The 23851-nt window shown below is 41.1% G+C and overlaps 1 protein-coding gene across 3 annotated transcripts in view; it reads left to right on the top strand.

Moving 5' to 3' along the window:
* Positions 1-23851, top strand: part of Cad96Ca (tyrosine kinase receptor Cad96Ca) — a 2297709-nt gene that overhangs the window by 718002 nt on the left and 1555856 nt on the right. For all 3 annotated transcript variants that reach the window (XM_067760060.1, XM_067760059.1, XM_067760061.1), the window contains exon 5: positions 15143-15350. In XM_067760060.1, the coding sequence (XP_067616161.1) occupies positions 15143-15350 (208 nt within the window). The remainder of the gene's footprint in view (positions 1-15142; positions 15351-23851) is intronic.

Below are 23851 nucleotides of genomic sequence, written 5' to 3'. Positions count from 1 at the left end.
TTCCCGTTCATCGTGGAGAACGCAGTTTTGGGGATGTCAGGTTCTTTCATAGGTATCTGGTGGAAACCAGATGTCAAATCAATAGTGGTATAGTATTTGGATTGGCCTAAACTGCATGAAGTTGCGTTTATGTCAGGAATTGGGTAGATATCCGAGATCGTGACGGCATTCAATCTTTTGTAATAGATAACCATGCGGTAATGTTTCTCGCCATCAAGTTTAGTTTTTTTAGGAACTGCCCATATTGGGGAATTGTAGGGACATTTCGAATAGCACCTTCCGCAAGTAATTCGGTCACCTGTCTATCGACCTCTTCTCTCATGCATGCGGGATAAGAATAACTTTTGCTGTAAATTTGGTCGGATGTCGATGTCCTTATATCTGCACGCACACTAGAGTGTACCAATTCGTTTCCACTAATCGGTTGAAATAATTCGCCATATTTTTCAATTATTTCGCCTACGCTTCTTTTCGCTTCTAAGGGAAGGTCTTTAGACATTGTATAATTTACTTTACTGGATATTCGTGCCTTATGGTGTATCTTAAATTTTCCAATTAACACATTGGATTTCCTATCTACTATGGCTCCGATATCCTTCAAGGTATCGTCGCCTATGATTCCATCAAAGGAGCCTAGCCCTGGCAGAACAAAAAACGTAATTTGGGAGCCAACACCGATGTCTTTAAATAAATTTAAATTAACTTTCCCTGTCTAAGCCGCCGTCACAAATATTTAGACGGCGTCAAATATACGTATGCGCAGCCGTGCGCGGCGAAGTGGAAGACACCAACGAGCGACCACTGCCATCGTAGTCAACGATATTGGGTCAAAACAGTCAAGCATTATTACTCGGCAACCGCGGACGCGCTCCTTTTGTATACATTTTTTATACATAGTGAGTTATTGGTATTTGAAGTTACCAATTTGTAAAAGGTGAATTGTGTGAAAGTTTGCATTTTTTTTCAATAAGAATATTAAAGGAAATTATAAAATTTTCGAAAAAAACTAAAAAATATAAACATCTTTTTATTTGTGCGTTTGAGTGAAGCGAAGAAAGACCAAAGTTGTTCATGGTCCTTCGCAGCCATCTTTGGCCCGCCCTAAAAATTACAAACTATAAAATTTAATTAAAATCGAATTTTCGTTCGTGCAAAAAATTAAAAATAAAAATATAAAACAAGAACTACACAAAAACCACAAAAAAACTACAGTGTCTACATTAAAATATATACATATATACAAAAGAACATTTAACTATAAAACTGAGGAGTGAAGGAAGTGCTGGAAAACAGAAAAAATTTACCTACATACATAGACAAAAAGCATACAAATATAAACAAAAAATTTTGGAAAAAATTTGTCAAAAAAATAAGTGCGAAAAACGAAAAATTAAAATCAAGTTCCGTTTGCATTTTTTTTATCAAAGTCTGCGAAAGAGTTGGAAAGTGGAAAAATATATACATATATGTATATACTTATCAATATATATACATACACATACACGAATATTAAAAAAAAAAAACAAAGAAAGATTTTAAAGAAAAAAATTCGTAAATTGTCAAAATATATATACGTTTACAAAAAACTGCTACAAAAAAAAAATTTTAATTTTTAAAAAAGAAGACAACATTTTTGTTGAAAAATTGTGGGCGCACCAATCTTAAGTGCCAGTTTGGAAAAAGCTTTGCAGTAATCGAAATCACCTTTACCCAGCAGCCAAGCAGCAACAACAACTATCTAATCATCAGCAACAATCAACAACAACACAATAAGAAGCAGTATATACAAGAATTGGTGAGTAGGCAGTTTTTTTATTTTCCATAAAAAATATATAAAAAATAATAAAACTTTTTTTCCACAAAAGTTATATTATTTTTGTAAACTGCAAAAACATATATATATATATCCACATATATACATGAATATTGCGGAAATTTTCTTACCGTTGGTTTTACTGCAACTTTTTTGCAACCAAAAATTGGTAGAAAATATTCCGCTATACCAATAGGCAAAATCCGCAAATTATATATATATATATATGTATACATATTTCTAGTGGTATTTAACCAACAAAAAATTGCAGTTTACATGCCTACTCAAACCCACTGTGCAAGAACAACATCGGCAAAAACTTCTTCTACAGCTGAGTTTACCCCGTTGTTCGCACAGAGCGTTGAACTTGTCGATACAGTTCAACTTCTTCCAAGTGATTTTTTCGTGCTTGCCAGCATATATAAAAATCATAATATTCATACGTACAAATAATTTCAAGTTGCTTTTCCAGCATTCATACTCTGAGAACATCATACGCGTTTACTCACACGTTCCAGTCGATCTTCCAGCGACATTCTCCCAGCACATATAGCTACATTAGCAACGAGAGCTGTGTACTGCTGATCAAAGTTCTCAACCTCTCTCATATTTGCAAGTTTTTCATCTTTCTTTGCTGCACTATCCCAACAGTGCAATCAAGCGCACTCAGCTTCACAAAGAAGCGCGACATTAAAGCGACGAAGAAGCTAATCAAAACAAACTCTTCTGTTTGTAAACATAAACATAGAAGCTCCTTTATTCACGTGCATACGTTCGCACAAACAAACATATATACATACGTTTGTATATTGCGCATGTACATTTGTACTTATTCTGTCGTACAAAACTAAGTGAGATATTTTCGTCCCTATAGGAACTTTTCAAAAAATATCCCTACAAACCTCAAAGTATTATTATTTTCTAATATATACATACCTATATATACCAGTAATTTACAAATACACGTTTATATCCACACGTATATTTACACGTATATATAAGTGAAAAGTGTTTGTGATTTTTTTTAAATTTTATACCTTTTGTTTTTACAAAACAATATACATCCTATTAAATTCCGAATTTCGCGGATTTAAATAATTTAAGGAACGTCCCGTTGTCCGTGCTTGACTCTATTGTTCAAAAAAAAAAAAAAAAAACACAAACACCGGCACCAATTTGAATCCCCTTTTGTTTAAATTGCTGTGGCACGAAGAGTTTTCCATCTTCGAATTTTGCGAACGCTCTCTGAGCGGACAAATATTTTATTCGGTTTTTTTTGGTGAAAACCCAAAAGTTTGCATAACATGCCTCCCAGTCCCCCAAAAATGTCCGAAACCGGGACAAAACCAAAAGGTGCCAAATCAGTTGACCCATCCGCGCAAAAGTTCATAGCGGAAAGTGACAATGTGATGAGATACTGTGCAAAATTCAACGAAGCACCGATTCAGGATCACACTGAATCGTATCTCATGATAAAGGACAAATCACTAGATGATTATTGGGCACGACTTCAATCGGTTTACGATCTGGTTTTTTCGAAACCCGACGAAAGTTTCCCTGAAGACTTCAAGAGTTCAGTGCAAGGCAAACAATGCGCCTGCCTTGATACATATGAAGTGACTAAAGCAAAAATTGCCGATCAACTTTCATTGATCAAAATGATGGCAACGCCGAGTCCACCACCCCGCGTGGAACAACCCCCGGCTGAGGCAAATATTTACCTCAAAGGCCCAGCATGCGACACGGAGACCTTTTATGGTGGCTATGAGGAATGGCCCGCTTTTCGTGATATGTTCACAGCGGTGTACATTAACCACCCAAGGCTCTCCCGTGCTCAGAAATTGTACCATCTCCGGTACAAAACGCAAGGCAAAGCCGGCTCCATCGTCAAGCAATATGCGTTGAGCGATGATAAATTTGACCTTGCCTGGGAAGCTTTACTGTCACGATACAAAAACAAGCGAATCCTGGTTGACAACCAGATAAAATCCTTACTGACTCTTGCCACTATTCCATCCGAAAACAGTGAGCAACTTCAGAAATTGCAAAATACAATAAACAACTGCCTATCCGTCCTTCACTCCCAAGGAGTTACGACAGACAGTTGGGATCCGATTCTGGTGTGCATTTGTTCATCAAAGCTCCCCGAAACAACACTGTCACTTTGGGAACAATCTCTCTCTTCTCGAAGAGATCTACCCTCATGGTCACAAATGAACGACTTTCTCACCTCGAGATACGAAGTCGTTGAAAGGGTCAATAGGCTTCAACCAAGCAAACAAAAGCCAGTCGCTCATCAAAATTCGGCGCAAAACAGGCCCTTCAACAGGACGCAAACCCTTGTGGCAGAATCTAGAAAGGAAACTTGCCAATGTTGCAACTCCCCGCACCTTATTAGATTCTGTCCACGTTTCAAGCGAATGTCTGTGCAAAACCGGACAAAATTCGTAAACCAAGCTAAGCTGTGTACAAACTGCCTTAGCAGCACTCATATCATCAATGAGTGCACGAGCAAGTGGTCATGTTCGACATGTCATCAACGGCATCACACGCTGTTGCATGCGAGCCCACAAGCTCAACGTTCCACCCCCCGAACGAATGCACCAAACGTGCAGCACACAACTGCTGAGTCAACACCTCCCGTTCGACAAACGCAGAATAGCTCCGATTCTAGCGAGCTACCGTGTTGTTCAAAACACGCACCGGTTCAATCATTGCATGCAGCCAATGATAACCAAATTCTCCTTCCTACTGCTATGGTCGCAGTCGAACACGAAGGGGAATTATTTCAACTGAGAGCCCTTATTAATCAGGGCTCGGAAAGAACTTTCATTTCCTCGAAAGTTCAAAAACGGTTGAAACTTCCATTCGAACATTCAACGTTCGAAATCTCTGGCATGGGTGGACAAGTCGTACAAATGTCCTCCAAGCTTTGTCCTTTGACACTGGTTGCATCCAAGGCCATGAAAAGGATAAAGGCTCATGCCATTGTGTTGCCGCAATTGACAAAAAATCTGCCAACATCCACCATTAGTCGCAAAATCTGGCAGCAGTTCAAACTCCTTGAGCTCGCTGATCCCAGTTGCCACATACCAGGTCAGACTGACATGGTCATTGGCAGCGACATACTTCCACAAATTCTGCTGGAAGGTATAAAAAAGGTGTGCGGTAGCATACTTGCGCAACAAACCATTTTTGGTTGGATTTTCAGTGGTCCAATAACTGAAAATGTTGTGTCATTCTCGACGCAAGTCCAAGCGTCAAACGAGACACTCAGTTCTCAACTGAGAAAATTTTGGGAAGAGGAGGAAATTCCACAACCTCCACAGATATCCCCCGAGGATCAAGCGTGTGAGCAGATATATGCAACAACCACGACACGTGCACCAAACGGTCGATACATTGTGCGACTTCCATTCAAGGAAGAGTTTCCTGAAAAACTCTCCCTCGGCAAATCCCGCCCGGCTGCTCTGCAGCAGTTTTTCAGCATGGAGCGATCGCTTCAGAAAAAGGGGGAGTTAGGTACAATGTACAACAATGTGTTGCAAGAATATCTCGACCTTGATCACATGGAATCTGCCGACCCATGCGAAATAACTTCGAATGGCAAGGTCTTCTCATTTTACTTGCCACATCATGCGGTAGTCAAACCAGATAAGGTCACCACCAAAGTTCGTGTGGTTTTCAACGCCTCTAAAAAATCTGGGTCAGGAAAATCCCTGAATGACGTGCTATACACTGGTCCAACTCTCCAACCAGATCTAATGCTACTAATTCTACAGTGGCCCATGCATAAGTATGTGTTCAATAGAGATATTGAAAAAATGTACCGTCAGATCCTTATACACGAGGACGACAAAGATTTTCAGCGAATCCTATTTCGCAAATCGGCCAACTCCAATGTTAGCGATTTCAATCTAAAAACGGTTACATTCGGCGTCAATTGTGCACCATATCTCGCTATTCGTACGTTGCATCAACTATCCGATGACACGAAAGCGACATTTCCGTTGGCTGCAACAATTCTCAAGACGCAAACTTATGTCGACGACATCCTATCCGGAAGTCATACCATCGATAACGCCACTGAATCACTCGTTCAAGTGATAAACGCCCTAAAATCAGCTGGTTTCATACCAAAGAAACTAACGGCTAATCACCCGGCCATATTGGAACAGTTTCCGAAGGAGGATCTTCTAGACTCCAACTTCTTAAAATTTGAGAGCACTTCCAATACCAAAACTCTTGGCATTCGATGGAACGCGCTCACGGACAAATTTTCATACACCATTCTGCCGGAACACACCCAAAATGCGGTCACAAAGCGACAAATTTTATCTTCTGTTGCAAAACTTTTTGACCCGGCAGGATGGCTGTCGCCAGTTATGATCCAGGCCAAGATGCTTCTCCAAGAAATCTGGCTGGATGGAAGCGATTGGGATGAAAGCGCCAAACCCGCGACATTATCAAAATGGCAACATTTCGCAGAAAATCTGCCAGATATTTTCCACATCGAAATCCCTCGATGGGTTAATGTCGTTCCAGGGCATGATTTGATAGGCTCTTCACTTTGGTGGCACGGACCACAATGGCTTTCTTGCCACATTTCGGCATGGCCAAAGCCGAAAGCAGGTAGCGCTTCTCCACCCGAGAAACGCAAGGTGGAAGCATATCACGCACTCGAGGAAGAGGACGACATTCTTCAACGTTTCTCCTCATACTCTCGAGCTCTCCGTGTGATTGCATACGTGTTCCGCTTTACGAACAATGCCTGCAACAAATCCAAATCGGTGGCAACAACACATAATCCCCATCTGACGTACAAAGAGTTGCAACATGTGAAAACGCGGCTTGTGGCAATGGCACAATCTCGCCATTTCGGGGCGGAAAAGAGCGCCTTACAAAACAATATGCCAATAAGCAAAAAGAGTTCCCTTCTGGCTCTTGACCCATTTCTGGATGGATACGGGCTCCTACGTATCGGTGGAAGATTGGAACATTCTACAATGCAATACAACGAGAAGCATCCAGTAATCCTTCCTCCGGATTCGAGGCTCTGCCAGTTGTATCTGGAGTTCTTACACCGCCTGCTTCTTCATGCAGAAATGCGGTTAATGCTCCAAATGGTGAGGCAAGAGTACTACGTACCAAAACTAAAGCCTCTTATAAAGAAATGCATTTTTCAATGCAAATCTTGCACGCTTTTCAAACAGAAAACGCGCACGCAAATAATGGCAGCTCTACCACCTGAGCGCTGCAATTTCTCACTCCCATTTTCCACAACAGGAGTAGACTTTGCAGGTCCATTCCAAATAAAAGCATCGGTTCTGAGGTCGACCACTATCATAAAAGGGTACGTGGCTGTATTCGTCTGTTTTTCCACAAAGGCAGTACACCTCGAGCTATGCTCGGACCTTACTACTGAAGCCTTTCGAGCAGCATTCGCCCGATTCGTTGGCAGACGAGGTTATCCCTCAAAAATGATGAGCGACAATGGTAAAACGTTCATTGGCGCTCAGCGCGCACTCGAACGCGACTTCGTTAAATTTCTTAACGAATGCTCTGCGGACATTGTACAGAAATATGCCCCTCAGAGAATAAACTGGCAGTATATTCCACCCAGCGCCCCTAATATGGGCGGCTTGTGGGAATCCGCAGTAAAAAGTTTTAAAACCCACCTCAAAAAAACCGCTGCATCCCACAAGTTTACTTTCGAAGAATTCACGACGCTGTTGGTGCGTATTGAAGCAGTTCTCAATTCGAGGCCTCTCACCTCACTATCCCAGGACCCAGCTGACTTCACAGCGCTCACTCCGGGTCACTTCCTTCGAGGTGCACCGCTATTAGCCATTCCTGAGCCAAACGCGGAAGACCTCTCCTGGATAAATCGATGGGAAAAGCTCAAATCGCTTCATCACCAATTCAGTCGACGCTGGAAAGAGGATTATTTGAAGGACCTTCAGAAACGCTATAAATAGCAAACGCCACAGCGAAATCCTCAACCAGGCGACCTCGTCGTAATTAAAGAAGATTCACTCCCACCCACAGAGTGGCGTCTGGGACGAATCGAGAACTTTCGTCTCGGATCTGACAACCATGTTCGGTTTGTAGAGGTTCGCACCCAAAATGGGCTTGTCATGCGCCCCTTAGTTAAACTGTGCTTTCTTCCAATGGAGCACTCTTCGAGCGCAGCGCTCTAACTTATATACGTTTCCCCTGTATAATTAAATTTCCGTATCATCCGCTGTATCCAACTACTTCTCGTTTCTCTCTCTGCTCTTATGCTTTCAGGTCGACACCATCATGGCATCTCGACCAGCATGTCCACTGGCTCCCGCAGCAGAGACCGATAACTGCCTCCAGTGTCGGCTCTGCCACCGCTACCACGCTCTGCGGACCTGCCCGGCTTTTAAGGCGATGCGGCCACCGCAGCGTGCTACCGTGGCCAGGGCACAGGGCTATTGCTATAATTGCTTAGCCCTCACGCATACAACGGGTGAATGCGACTCCCGAGGGTCGTGCAAAATGTGCGGTCTGGCGCATCACACCCTCCTGCACAATGGACCGAAAAGTCAACGTGGTCAAGGAAAGGTCCCAACACAGCAAGCATCCCGGAAGCCGAAACTCAGGCCGAAAAAGAAGAATGAAGAGAGAAAGTCCACCTGCGCCTGTAGGGCACAAAAGCCGCACCCTGCGACCAAAACCCGCAGCAACCCCAAAACCAAAACGGACGGTCAAGCGCACGATCGCGCGCACCCCAGACGGCCTGCAAACGGCGCAATACCAGTCGCGCTTTGGATACCACCATCCGCGCCTTGCAGGAGCTGCAGAAGGTGCTTACAAGCACCTCCCTGCAGGGCGGGCAGGATGGCTAAGCCGCCGTCACAAATATTTAGACGGCGTCAAATATACGTATGCGCAGCCGTGCGCGGCGAAGTGGAAGACACCAACGAGCGACCACTGCCATCGTCGTCAACGATATTGGGTCAAAACAGTCAAGCATTATTACTCGGCAACCGCGGACGCGCTCCTTTTGTATACATTTTTTATACATAGTGAGTTATTGGTATTTGAAGTTACCAATTTGTAAAAAGTGAATTGTGTGAAAGTTTGCATTTTTTTTCAATAAGAATATTAAAGGAAATTATAACGTTTTCGAAAAAAACTAAAAAATATAAACATCTTTTTATTTGTGCGTTTGAGTGAAGCGAAGAAAGATCAAAGTTGTTCATTCCCCTTTCTTGGAATATTTCCGCCAGCCGATCGTACAGTAAATGATCTGTCGACCGGTTTGCCTTGTTTGACGACCGCCTGTTTTTTTGAAATTTTTATAAGCTCCTGTGTCGACAAGGAAGTCCAATGTGCGGCCGTCGGGAATAACGTACTCTACGTATGGTAAGCTAGCTGGCCGTTGGAAAATTTTTATTTCCTGCGCAGTCTCTAAGTACTCCGCGGTTTCAGCATTGTTAGGATCCGTTTCGATATTGATATTGAATTTCTGTTGTTTGCGGGGCAGGGTTTCGGATCTAGCGCCCCGTTTGAATGGATTCGGTCGGTTCACGTAATTTACCCTACGCGATTTTACCGACTGATCCACGTCCATTTTCGCTACAGGTGGTTGTGGCGTTGATGGTTTTGGGGCAAACTGCCGATCTCGCTTTTCAAAAGGATGTCGTCTCTCTTGAGGACGCCACGTTGTACTTGGTAGCAGAGGAGGTGCTTTAGCGGCGTGGAAGTCGTGCGTACGATCAGGAGTAGCATTAAGGGGGTGCAACAACGCGGTTATTTGGGCGCACGCTATGAATCGTGAAGTTTCGAGAATTTGTGTTTTGTATTTCGAGGCATGCTGATTATGCCTCAGGCAGAGTTTTGGGGCGTTGGATAGGGAGCATTGGCCAAGTATTTCACAACAACGTGTAGGAAATCCATACACTCTCCACTGCACGCACGAAACATATTGAACTGGATTGCCGTCAAAGGTTTCGAGCTTTTTAACAGCATCTGGCAACTTTGAAATATCCGTGAGGTCCATCTCCGTTGCAGGAGCTCGCGGTTCCTCTTCTATCACTTCGTTGGTTCCACCTTCTAAGAGGGCAAGCCGAGATTGTAGAGTCCTGTCCATGTTATTCACCTTTTCGAGGAGTGCGTTAACAGCACCCGTCAGGTTAGTTACCGTAGTTTGTAGTGCCTCCATTTTGGCCTGTAGTTACAAAGATAGAGTTAAGTGACAAGAGTTTACTTACAATAAGAGATAGAAGTTTAGCATTTCCAACTTAGTTGTTATTCTCAAATATAAACCGGGCATTCACTGAGAACGGCTTCGTTAAATTCCTACTTTGCACCACTTGGTGTCTTTGACACTTTTTTAGTTTTCAATTTTGACCTCTTAGTCTCTCTCTTCACTTCCTTTTATATTAAAGGATTTCACTTTTGACCTCTTTGTCTATTAGCACTTTTTTATTCTTTTCAATTTTGACCGCTTGGTCTCTTTATTCACTTCCTTTGATATTAAAAAATTTCACTATTGGCCTCTTGGTCTATTAAGAACTTTTTCTTTTTCACTTCACAATGGTCCTTGCTCGGGCGCCAGTTAAAGGATCAAGGATCCTTGCACTAAAAAAAATAGAGGGCCAACTTGCTCTGCAAACACAATAGAACAACACAGTTAAGGTTTTACAATAAGATTTATTTTAGGATACTTATAATCCTAATTAAAATTTTGATAATAGAATATAGTATTGGTTAGTACGAATACCCCGACGGAACTGCCTTCGCAATGTCTTCTGCTGTCTTTTATAACATTTCTCTTGGCGTCGTTCCGTAGCCAGACATATGCGACGTCTGGGTGTGAGTGTGGCCTTGACTTCCCGCAGGTGTCTTACTTGGCTGGCATGTGCAATGCAAAAGTTTCACAACAGTGTGAAATAGAAATATGTTGACTCCGCTGCAATGTGCATTGGTACTGACTTGGTTCTCATAGGTTTGATAACGTTGCGCAATATTGTCATTGCACGATATGATGGAATGCACTTGGCCTTGAAGCGGGTGTTGAGTTGCAATTATGTTGCTTACAATAATTATGCCAACGCAGCTGCAGGTAGCCCATGGGACTGTGGCAAGAATAGTTATGCTGGCACAGCGGCAGGTGGGCTATGGGATTGTGGGAAGAATAATATGCTGGCACAGCGGCACGTGTAAACTTCAGCTTGTGGAAATCCAACATGTTGGGTGCCGCCAGCGTGTTAACTTGGATATATTCTTAAAATTAAAAACTTATTTCATAACTCCATTACAATGCGCTAGGTGCTCCAGGGATTTTAAAATTTCAAAAATCTTTCGAACTTTGAAATTTTTCCTCCGAGCTTTCAGGAACTTCCTGATTACCCTATGTAGGGTATTTTTATTGTATTGGTCTTGTTATTTTAACTTTAATACAACTTAACTCCTGTTTCACATTGAATTGTTTGACCTCATATAACTCCTTACTGAATTTCAATGTTCTGGCATGTATACCTTCAGAGTTATGCAGTACCAAAGAATCCATTTGTATGGGAGGTGCCACGCCCCTTTTAAATATCGAAATTACTTTTAGCCTAAAACCTTTCTGTTAATTGGAGGATCCTATATCCAAAATTTGGTGATGATTAAAGTGTGGAAAATGCGTTTGCATAACGAACAGACACACAGACTTTGATTTTTATATATGTAGATATATATTGTAGCATAAATTTAGGAGTAGTGAAAATTAAAGTTTTTTTGTGTATAATTAAATAGGGGTGTATTTATCAACCACTACACTGTGAGACCTGAAAGTTTGAGAGAAAGAAAGTATAAAAGAATTTTCTAGATAATACAGTTATCGAGATATTTAGAAAGTCTATTTGCAACATGTGGAATCTTGTGGCCGCTATTGGAGTAACTAGATTCTTGAAACTTAGAGCATAGTTCACAACCCCAGGACAATGCAACATAAGAGAAAAAAATTTTCGCTGGGTGGTCCAGCGATCATGAAAATTAAAAAAATTTCTCGAACTTGGAAATTTCGTTTTTGAGTTTTAGGGAAATTGAGTTAAAGCAGCTTTCAACGAAACTTTGTTGTAATTAGGTTGTAATGTTTTTAGGAAGTTTTCTAGATCGCACATTGATTGAGATATTCGGAGATATTTAGAAAGTCCATTTACAACTTGTGCAATCTTGTGACCGTAGAGCTATATTGAATATAAGAACATACTTCATAGCCCCATGACAATGCAACATGAGGGGAAAAAATTTGTGCTACGTGGATAATAAAAATTAAAAAAATCATCCGAACTTTGAAATTTTGCTTCTCAGTTTTAAGCTGATAGCTTCTTAACCCTGAGAACTGAAGAGAGAACTTAGGGCTTTATTATATTTATTATCGAGATATTTAGGGGTAATAAAAGAATTGTTCAATCTTGCGATTGGTTTTAAGTAACAACTCATTGAGCTAGAAACGTGAAACCTTAAACATAGTTCAGGGTACCTTAACAATGCAACGACGGAAAAAAGGTAAAGAATTTTTAAGTACCTCCTTTATATAAATATAACAGAAGAAACGAAAAATGTCACTTTATCAGAGACATTATCTGGTTGAATTTTGGTATTCAAATTTTAACATAACTACTGTAAAAATTTTAATAGGAAACAAAAATATAAAGTTGGATCGCACATTGCTGGACATAGGTAAAGATTATATCGAAAGTCTATATTTGATCTTTGATTTAATCGTCTTTTAATTTATTACATTCGTAAATTTTAGTAAGTTTGGGACGTATTCACAATAATTTCTTTTACTAAATTATTGTAATTTTATTACGATGGTACAACTGAAAGGAATTAGACATACTGGCTGATATTGCAGCTATTTCGACCCTGCCAAAGATCTCTTTAGATATTTTTGTATTTTTAAATTAGAAATTATATTCTCCCCGAGTTCGAATCTCACTCACTCACTTAGAGAAAAAATCAAAGTTTGCTACCAGAGATGGTTACTAGGATGTGTTTCTGAATTTCACTTCTTCATAAGCTAGCTTCTCGGGAGATGAGTATTGAACTCGAATCTCCCAATTACATACTTCATACTGGTGTAAAGGAAGATGCATTTAACCGTCCTATACTCGCACATTGGTCTCTGAGACCGACGAAACACATTTTCGTAATTATTTTTATGCACGAAAATCTGGAGAAGCCGAGCTCTATGCCAGCTGTCGGATTTGTGGCTTATTTCGTTTTAGTGCACGCTGTGCGTTCGTGCGAAGCGTACATGTTGTAGCATTTGGCGCCAATCGGTCCGTGAGACCGACATATATAAATATATACAATATGTATTTTATTATTATTAACAAGTTTATTTTGTCTTTAAGAAGAAGTTCAGATTTTATTTTTGTTTCCCAATTACTTAAGAAAAATATTTCAAATTTGAAGACTGATTTGTGATAGACTGAAAGTCTGTAAAATAGTTCATAAATGAAGTATTACTCACACTATTTTGTTGTATTATGTATGCCCTAAATTTTTAAATAATTGTAATATTTAAAAAAAAAGGTATGTAAAAAATATATTGTATGGGGTATGAACTATCGATCTGTGAGACCGGCGCGAGTATAGGAAGGTTAACCACTCAGCCATATGAATTCCTGGCTACTCGCTTTGCACCTGGTCTTTTTATTGCTATTCCTTTTTGATTCACTATTTAGGTACATAAACTCTGTATGTTGGTTAATCCCAATTGTGTGGAATATTTTAGGCGCACTTTGAAAGCTTAGTAACATTTGTTTAGATTTTACAGTATTTTTTTTAATACTTCCGCTGCTGCTATTATATTAATGTTATCATACGTATTTAATTAGCGAGACTTGCTCATATTGCTTTATACAGTGTTTTTTGTTATTGATATTAGAGAAAAATTGCAAAGTTTACCAACGGCGATGGTTACTAGGACATGTTTCTGAATTTCACTTCTTCATCAGCTAGCTTCTAGGGAGCTGAGTATTGAACTCGAATCTCCAACATTCATACTGGTGTATGCCATATGAATGCCCCGCTTCTCGCTTTGTAATTGGTCTCTAAGTGTTGAATTTTTATTGGTATACTTTTTATCACCATTTAGGTACATACTAATTCTGTACGCTATTTAATCCTAATTGTGTGGAATATTTTATTCTGATATTTCCTCCGCTGTAATCACCGATGACTAGATATGAAACATTCATTTTCTCTCAATGCGTTGCCAAAAATGGGTCTTAAGTAGCAGCTGACTCATCGTTCCATTGTTAACAATATTCCATTCGTTTCCAAGAATGGGCTTAAGTATCAACTGGCTAAAGATTTACCTAATTATTTGCCATAAAGCCAATAAATCTTGTGTTTTCATTACTTTAGAATAAATCGGATAAAAACTTATTGAAATTTATAAAAAGACAAAGCTTTGTAAAAGTATTTAGTGATAAGCCATAAATAAGCGGTAAATGGTGTTTTGCAGTTAAAAAATATAAAATAATACAAATTTTAATCGCTTTGTTGTGCTTTGATGTTTTGATAACGCCGTAAGATAACAATGAAACGCTCAGCCACTTTCTTCGCTTTTACGCTTGATTAAAAAGCAGTGAATGAAACATGTTGCGGTAATATAAACGTATATACGTGTACGTACAATTTATAGCAGCTGTGAAAAAGGAAATGTCACGCAACGAGCCACAACCCATATTAACGCCAACATTAAGAATACAACATTTTCGCCAATAGAAAAATATTACGAAAACGGTTTCGTGTGCGGCCTTTCGATGAAACATGTTGTCACGGAAAAATTTTTAATGAGTGAAAAGTGTTATATTATTGTTCTCATTTGTAATCCTGATTTGTGAAACCTCATTTGACCACTTCAAGTAAGTTTTCGGTGATAATCATAAATTTATTCTTTTCTGTGTCAAATACCCCAAAATTATTTTAAAATCCGCAAATTTGATTTTAAGGATGCCATTATGACAGTAATGGCATTTTCCTTTCATAATCAATTGCACATATAAAAGGTGTGATCAAAAGCCAATAATCGCATTTTCATACATGCAAATTTTCATATTTTCCGTAGCAAACACATGTGCGACAAGTAACTATGAATTTTAAAATGTACACTCGTTCTTCATATAATTTGTATCAAAGAAAAATGTACAGTTCAAAACTCACATTTACAGAATCTAGCTCCTGGAAAATAACAAAAAGTAATACAACAAGTCAAATCAATACAGAAAAAGCTGTTCGGACTTTCAGAAATAATTCCTATTTATTTTTTGTTTTTATTCTCTTTTTTAGGCAACACCAGACAGCAATAACATAAATGGAAATTTTAACACTAAGGACACAAATATTTGTAATATCTTGAAACATGATTATGCTTTATTTAATAGCATGGATGGTATATGTCACTGGGAGTTTCCACGACATCGCCTTAAATTTTTTAATATTTTGGGTGAAGGTGCTTTTGGTCAAGTTTGGCGGTGTGAAGCAATCGATATAGATGGTAAGTAACAATACTTACAAGGAGAGGCAAGGAAATTGCCTTTGAACCGCTTATAAAATGATTAATGCAAAAATGATGTTTATTGGTTCGATCATTAAAAATGATTGTAAGTGATTGTCTTTATTTTGGAAATGCTTCTCCTTTTATACAAAATGTTCTTATTCTACTTATACCTATTTACACTAATACTTATGAACTAAAATGTACGCTTCCCAAGGCAGTCGGTTCTATGTACCGGAGCGACTCGGGATTTTTCCCGACCAAGGACTGTCATTTCAGTGTGACCCCATTTAATTTGTTTCGTCCCTCCCACAAATTGTCATCCTCCCAGCAGCTCCTTGCAGCAGGACTGCTACATATTCTCTTACTCCGGGAAGGTATCGAACCCAATCCGGGTCCGTCTCCTGACCCCGGTCCTGAGAAATGGTTTTGCTGCATTTGCCAGAAAAGAATCTTTTTAGGACGTTCATACTCTGTTCAGTGTGTCTCGTGCAAGGGATGGTTGCATCGGACAGGTTGTTCTGGGCTTGATCCCAAAACCCGACGTCCACGTAACTTTTATAAATCTTTTGTGGCTCCTTGCTGCTCACGCCCAAGGGCGTCCCGTAGTCTACGCCTAAGCGTATCCCCACTACCTTCCAGCAGCTTCGCTGCTCAGCAAGCCACAACAAGTACCCGCTGCTGCTCGCGCCCCACGGCGCCAACAACTCCAACAGCTGATACCACTCATAACTACTACCTTCGTAGTAGAGCTGGTAGCAATACTGAGCATCAGCCCCTGCCCCCGTCTTCTTCTCCCCCCTCTTTTCTGGCAGCAATCGTGCAGGTCAGGGAAACAGACTCTTAGTCCCTGCCTCCGTTTGCACCGTCTGCCAGCACAGAATATATAGGTTTGCGACATCCGCTCAATGCAGCTCCTGCCTTGGGTGGTGCCACTTTCCTAGATGTTCTGGTCTCCGCGACGGCAACCCCTCGACGGGTTTCATCACGCCATGTTGCCAGGTCGCAAACCCAAATCATCCGGGTACCCCAATGCTTGCCCAAGGGCGCCCAGTCCCAAGGCCACAACAGCAATTGCGTCCTGGCCTTCCACAACCTAGGCGTAGTCACCCCTCACTTACCCCTAGAGTGGCGGCGTCACCCCTCATGCACTTCAGAATTCTGCAGTTCAACTGTAATGGACTAACTGGGAAGATTACGGAGATAGTCGATTTCATGAAGCGGCACAACATCCGCATTGCTGCGATTCAAGAGACTAAACTCACAGCAAGATCTGCATTGCAGACCTGCTCTGGTTATAATGTCCACAGGAAAGACCGCGAGAGCGGAAATGGAGGCGGCCTCGCGTTTATTATACACCAATCTGTGCAATATCATATATTTGATCCTGGCATCGACCGCAGTGACAATGTCTTAGAACGTCAAGGCCTATCTGTCCGGTCAGGCGATGCAAATCTAGAAATCATCAACATCTACATCCCTCCTGTCACCTGTTGCCCCAGTGGATACCGCCCTAATATCGAGGCCTTACTCACTGGCAACAATCGCATTATCTTAGGCGATTTCAATGCCCATCACGACCTATGGCATTCAAACTTGCGGGCGGACAGTAGGGGTGAGATGTTGGCGGATCAAATAGACGAAACGACGTTCTGCACAATAAACGGAGACGCCCCCACACGTATGGTAGGAAGCTGTCATAGCTCGCCAGATATCTCAATCGTGAGCGCAGAACTCGTAAACTGCGTCAACTGGCAGCCGATGGTAACATTGGCATCCGACCACCTGCCCATACTTATTTCGTTCGAGCGTACCGCCGACTTCGTCGTCACCGAAAAACGAACTTTCATAAACTTCAAAAAAGGAAAGAGAGAAGAATATAAATCTGCAACAGACAGCAGCTTTGCTGCCCTCCCTATCCCGACTGATGCCCGCCAAGGGGAGCGTGCCTTCCGTAAGGTCATTGAATCCGCCTCGGCACATTTCATTCCCGCCGGGAGAATTCCCAAAATCCGGCTCCACTTCCGGCGGAGGCCGCGAGCTTAGCGAGGGAACGCGACCTTATAAGACAGGTTGATCCAGGCGACCCCCAAATAAGGGATATAAACCAACGCATCAGATTGCTTGTGGACGAACACAAGCGGGCGAAATGGGAAGAGCACCTAAGAGGTTGTAACCTCTCTACCGGTGTAGGTAAACTTTGGTCCACCGTAAAGTCCCTATCGAATCCGAAGCACAAAGACAAAGTTTCCATCGCCTTTGGCGATAAGGTGCTGTCGGATGCGAACAAATGCGCGAGCGCTTTCTGCCGACAATATATAATGCATCCTACGGTCGACAAAGATAGACGGAGAGCCAATAGACACGCACATAAACACAAGCTCAGCGCGTCACCAATTACCATCACCGCTAGAGAGGTTGAGGACGCCATTGGTCGCGCTAAACCATCCAAAGCAGTGGGCCCAGACGGCATAGCCATGCCGATGCTTAAAAACCTAGGGAAAGAGGGTTTCAAATATTTAGCGCATGTCTTCAACCTGTCTCTTTCCACCTTTGTCATACCCGAGAAATGGAAAATGGCCAAGGTGGTCCCGCTACTAAAGCCTGGGAAACCAGCTAACGTAGGTGAGTCATATCGTCCGATATCTCTCCTATCGCCAGTGGCAAAGACGCTTGAAGCCATTTTGCTCCCTTATTTCCAAGCACATTTGCAGCTAGCCCCTCATCAGCATGGCTTCAGAAAACTCCATAGCACTACCTCCGCGCTAAATGTCATTAGCACCCAGATAAATTGCGGTTTGAATCAATATCACCACCATAGAACAGTACTCCTAGCGTTAGACCTATCAAAAGCTTTTGATACGGTCAACCATGGCTCGTTACTGCAAGACCTGGAAGGGTCCACCCTTTCCTAATGTCTTAAAAGGTGGACCGCAAATTATCTGGGTGGTCGGCAGGCATCGGTGCAATTCAGAAACGAAACATCAAAACAAAGGAGAATTAAACAAGGGGTGCCACAGGGTGGTGTCCTATCCCCGCTTTTGTTTAATTTCTACATATCTAAGCTACCTTCACCACCGGAAGGAGTCACAATCGTTTCCTACGCCGATGACTGCACAATAATGGCCACAGGCCCAGGCCCAAAGATCGATGAGCTATGCAATAAAATAAACGGCTATCTCCCTGATCTCTCCAGTTTTTTCGCCTCTCGAAACCTGGCATTGTCACCGACAAAATCTTCCGCGACATTATTTACAACATGGACGCCCCAAATGTCGACCATATTGAACATCCACGTCGATGGCACTACGCTACCGACTGTCCTACACCCCAAAATCTTGGGTGTGACGTTTGATCAGGATCTACATTTTGGTGCGCACGCAACCGCAATTGTTCCAAGAATTCAGAGCCGTAATAAAATCCTCAAATCCCTTGCTGGCAGTACCTGGGGAAAAGATAAAGAAACGCTCTTGACCACATACAAAGCAATTAGCCAGCCGATTACGTGCTACGCGTCACCCATATGGTCGCCAAGCCTAAAAACCACCCACTGGAAGAAACTACAGGCCTGCCAAAATACTGCTCTCAGAATCGCCACGGGCTGTCTTCTTATGCCCCAAGAACACCATCTGCATAATGAGGCAAGAATACTCCCCATCAGGGAGAGAAATGAGATGCTGACCAAACAGTTTCTGTTGAATACCCAGAAACCTGGGCATCCCAACAGACATCTGATTGACGAACCAGCACCGCCTAGGGGCCTAAGGAGTCATCTCCGTAAGCATTTTGAGGAAATACGGCACCTGAGAACCCTGCCGTATGAAGCGGAAAAACACAAGCAGGTCCTTGGTGAACTCCATAGACAGGCGTCGGACCTTTATGTCGGGAATTGCCCGGTGAATCCAGTACTTGAAGAAAAATATCCAGAACTCGCAGAAGAGGAACGCATACTCCCCAGGGAAACGCGTGTCACTCTTGCTCAACTTCGTTCTGGATACTGTAACAGGTTAAACTCTTACCTATCCAGAATCAACCCCGACATACAAAATGTATGCCCTGCTTGCAATGTGTCCCCACATGACACCAACCATCTCTTTAATTGTAATGTGGAACCAACGCCTCTAACACCCCTTTCCTTATGGTCCACCCCTGTTGAAACGGCAAGTTTCCTTGGACTCCCGTTAGAGGCTATTAGGTGGGGCGAGCATTGCTACAACAACAACAACAACTAAAATGTACATATTTCCTCTATGTAAACTCAGCATATTGGAATGACCTTATTTCGGTACTTGAGTACACACGTTTGTGTATGACCAAAATGTATAAGTCACCGTGACCAATTGATCGATATAAGCAAATATGTGGAGTCAATTCATAAGTGCATACTTAGCAATACGATATTAATAGTTCTTGACGTCTGGGGTCTGCATGTGTATAAATATGTAAAGAACACTTGAATATAGTGAAAGCAGAGGATTTGTCTGGAGTATTTCAGAGCATATGTCGCACGGTTCACATAAGCGAGCCAACAATACGTGATGTTTTTCGAATTCAAAAGAGCAAAAATGGCAACTCACCCATAATAATAAAGCTCAATTCGCCTACCGAACGCTCTTTGCTTTTAAGAGCAATTCCGAATTTTTGTAAAACAAGCAAAAGGCCCTCAGTGATATTGGGCATAGTGGCAATGGCAAAATATTTGTCCATGAGTGCCTAACGAAGAATAACCGCGAGATATTACAGTAAGCACTGCAACTGAAAAAAAAAGAAGCGACTCACTGCTGTTTTCTCAATTCGTGGATGTGTGTATGTCCGCGCTAGTCAACAAAGCGAAGCGCAGAAAATTAATGACAGAGAGAGCGCTGATAAAATTGCAGCAGTCAGCACATGAAGAAAAGTACTCAACTATAAACATATGATAAACATGATTTACTCATTGTTTATTTTTTGTTTATTCTCAATTTTTATTACTTCTTTTTTTATAGTGTTTATTTCCCTAACGTTACTCTTTATGTTCTCAATATTTCTAATTGATTTTTACAGCTTACTTAAAATCATCCAGCTTGTTTATTTTGATTATGGATAAATTGACCAATTATTGTGCTGACAGTGGGCATGTAAGGTTCATACTGAGTCAAATTTCAAAAGAAAATGCATTTAATTTTTGTCACCTAAATACTCGTAGTCTTACGGTTGAAAAATTAGATTATCTTTCTTATGTATTTGCTGAGCAAAATATTGATTTAATTTGCATCACTGAGACTTGGTTTAGATGCAGCGTTGATGATCGGTCATACGCAATGACTATGTATTACTGCGAAATGACAGAAAAGGCAATATTCGTGGTGGTGGAGTTGCAATTTATTGCAGAGAGGTTTTAAACCCAAAGATAGTATATTGTTCAGATGACGCAAGTGTGGTTGAATATATTTTCATTGAAATGGGTGACTCACGAACAAACTGCTTCGTAGCGTGTCTTTATAACCCGAGTAGGACTAACGATTTGGCAGATTTATTTAAAACTTCTGAATTTACAGTTAAATACCAACATGTTGTCATCTGCGGAGATCTTAATGTTGATCTTCTTATTATCTATTCCCGTAGTAGAAGCATTATTGGTAATTTTCAGGCTTATGACTTGAACATTGTTAACCAGTTCGCGACACGCTTTGCGCCAAATAGTAAACCTAGCATACTAGATCTTATATGCGTTAACAATACTAAGTTTGTAAACCATGTTGACCAAATTCCTATGGAGGGTATCTCTGACAATGAAATGATTTTCCTATCCTATGGTTTAAAATTTAATGCAATAGAGCACGACATAGAACTGACGTACAGAGATTTCAATGGCATAGTGATAGAAGCATTAAATGAAGAGGCCTCTCGTCTGGACTGGAGTGGATATTTTTCATTTTCTCAGTTAGATGAAAAGTTGAAATATTTTAATAATCTTGTCCACTACCTCTCCAGTAGATTTGTACCTCTTAAAAAGAGGGGTAGAGCATACAGGGAATGGAAGATATCTCAGAGTAAAAACCACTGGGAAGCTTACCGCCTTTTGCGTAACCAAGCTACCCTGTGCATTCGGAATGCCAAGATAGCATACCTAAACACAAAATTTAATAATAATTTGCCCCTAAAACGCTTTGGAAAAATCTTCGCTCGTTGGGAATATCTAATAACAGTAAAATTAAATGTAATTTTGATCCAAATGAAATGAACCAACAATTTTTGGGCAGTAGTTCTGATGGTAATACTAATGATAGTATCGATAATATGTCTTTCAGTGTAGGCAGTAGACCAAATATCAATGGCTTCGATTTCTCAGTGGTTACAGAGGCTGAAGTGTTAAACGCTATATTTGCTATTAAGTCGAATGCTGTAGGAATCGATGGAATTAGCATACGATTTATCAAACTAATCCTTCCTGTTGTTATCTCTCCGCTTGCTCACATTTTCAATTTTTCTGTAACTAGCAGTAGTTTTCCTAGTGAATGGAAAATATCCAATGGTGTCCCGGTCCCCAAAACTAAGTCTCCGAGTTCCTGCAATGAGTTTAGACCGATAAGTCTGTTGCCTTCTTTTTCGAAGGTATATAAGAAGTTATTGGCAACGCAAATAACTGAACATATATCTACGAATAATTTGCTATCGGACGTCCAGTCGGGATTCAAAAGAAGGCACAGCTGTGCGTCATCCGTGTTAAAGATTCTTGAAGATATACGTCCAGCCTATGACAATAATGAACTCACTGTGTTAGTACTACTGGATTTCTCCAAAACTTTTGATACGGTTTATTTCAAAATACTTCTTTTAAAGCTCGAAGCCAGCTATAATTTCAGCCCTTTTGCAATCAAGTTATGGCGAAGTTATCTCCTCGAACGATTTCAACAGGTTCAATGCGATAACCAAGTCTCTAGTCTAAACCAATCACATCTGGTGTTCCACAGGGATCGATCCTAGGACCATTATTGTTTACACTCTTTATCAATGACATAGTTACTTGTTGCCACAATGCCTCTATACATTTATATGCAGACGATACCCAATTATACATGTCTCGACCTATCGGTCTTTCCGAAGACTTATTTGCTAGACTGAATGAAGAGTTAAGACGTATAGCAAACTGGACTAACCTAAATAAACTATCTCTCAATGCAGCTAAATCTAAGGCGATTGCGTTAGCAAATACATCAAATGACGTAAACAACTTTCCTGATATTATTCTCAATTGAGATAAAATCATTTTTCATAATGTGGTAACTAATTTGGGTTATAAAATCAACTCTAAACTGACTTGTGTTGACCATATCAACCTTGTGGTGAGGAAGATATATAATACCTTGCGTAATTTATACAGAACTGCCTATTTGTTACCACGAGACGCTAAGATGAAACTGGTCAAAGCTCTAATAATACCTTAAGTCTCTTATGGTGAACTAATATACGGTAACCTGGACTCAATGTCACTCAAAAAATTGCAGCTGGCCATTAACAATGTTGCCCGGTTTGTTTTTTCTAAAAAGAAATTTGATCACATATCGCCATATGCAATGCAGATTCTCGGATGCGATATTTATAATTTCCTAAAAATGCGAAATCTCTGTTTTTTGCATAAGCTAATACAGTTACAAAAGCCGCCGTACTTATTTAACAAACTAAGATTCTGCCAATCTACACGGACTTTGAATCTATTAGTCCCGAATTTTAAGTACACAACGTCATCCAGAATGTTCTTTGTCAGTACAACCCGTCTATGGAACTCACTCCTTGTTTGCATGTCGATCCTGTTATCATGGTCAACTAAGAAGTCCACTCCCAATATGACTTCATCAACAACCTCTGCCACAACAAATCTGTTTAGAATCTTGACCTTTCCAATTAAGACCTCACATACCACTTCTCTTTGGACTCGCCAGTGACCGTACCCAACCTTGCTCCAGGTAATCGCTTTACTCTCCTGTTGACCAAATCAGATCGGATTAAGGAATGAGATGCGCCCGTATCTACAGTCAGTAAATGCTCCTTGCCATCCACATTTCCTCTGATGGTAAGACTGCTCGATTTTCTTCCAATTTGCGAGATAGATATCACAGGACTTTCATATAGCTGGGGCAAGTTTTCGATCTTTACATCTGACTCGCTCTTGCGTATCTCCTCCAGCTTTGCGTTTACGACCAGCCAAGTTGGAACTACTAGGACCGGTGCTGCAATGACGTGCAAAATGCCCTGGCTTTCCACACTTAAAGCATTTGATTGCATCATTATTCTTCTGCTGCGTTCCCTTTAAAGCTTCCAAAATTACGTCTACCCATTCTGGCCTTTCTACGTCCACGCGGCGTGCTTTGAAAACTGGCTTACACAGAAGCAGTGCTTTTTCCTGAGTCAGCGCATGTGATACTGTTTCAACAAATGTTGGCTTTGGATTTGCGTATGTCGCTCGCTTCGTTTCAACGTCCCGTATTCCATTAATAAAGTTCTGGATTTTTACCCTTTCA

This window comes from Eurosta solidaginis, chromosome 1 (genome assembly GCF_040869045.1).
Source record: "Eurosta solidaginis isolate ZX-2024a chromosome 1, ASM4086904v1, whole genome shotgun sequence".
Classification (NCBI taxonomy): domain Eukaryota; kingdom Metazoa; phylum Arthropoda; class Insecta; order Diptera; family Tephritidae; genus Eurosta; species Eurosta solidaginis.
Note: the sequence above shows the minus strand (reverse complement) of the source record. Positions and strands in the feature narration are given on the sequence as shown.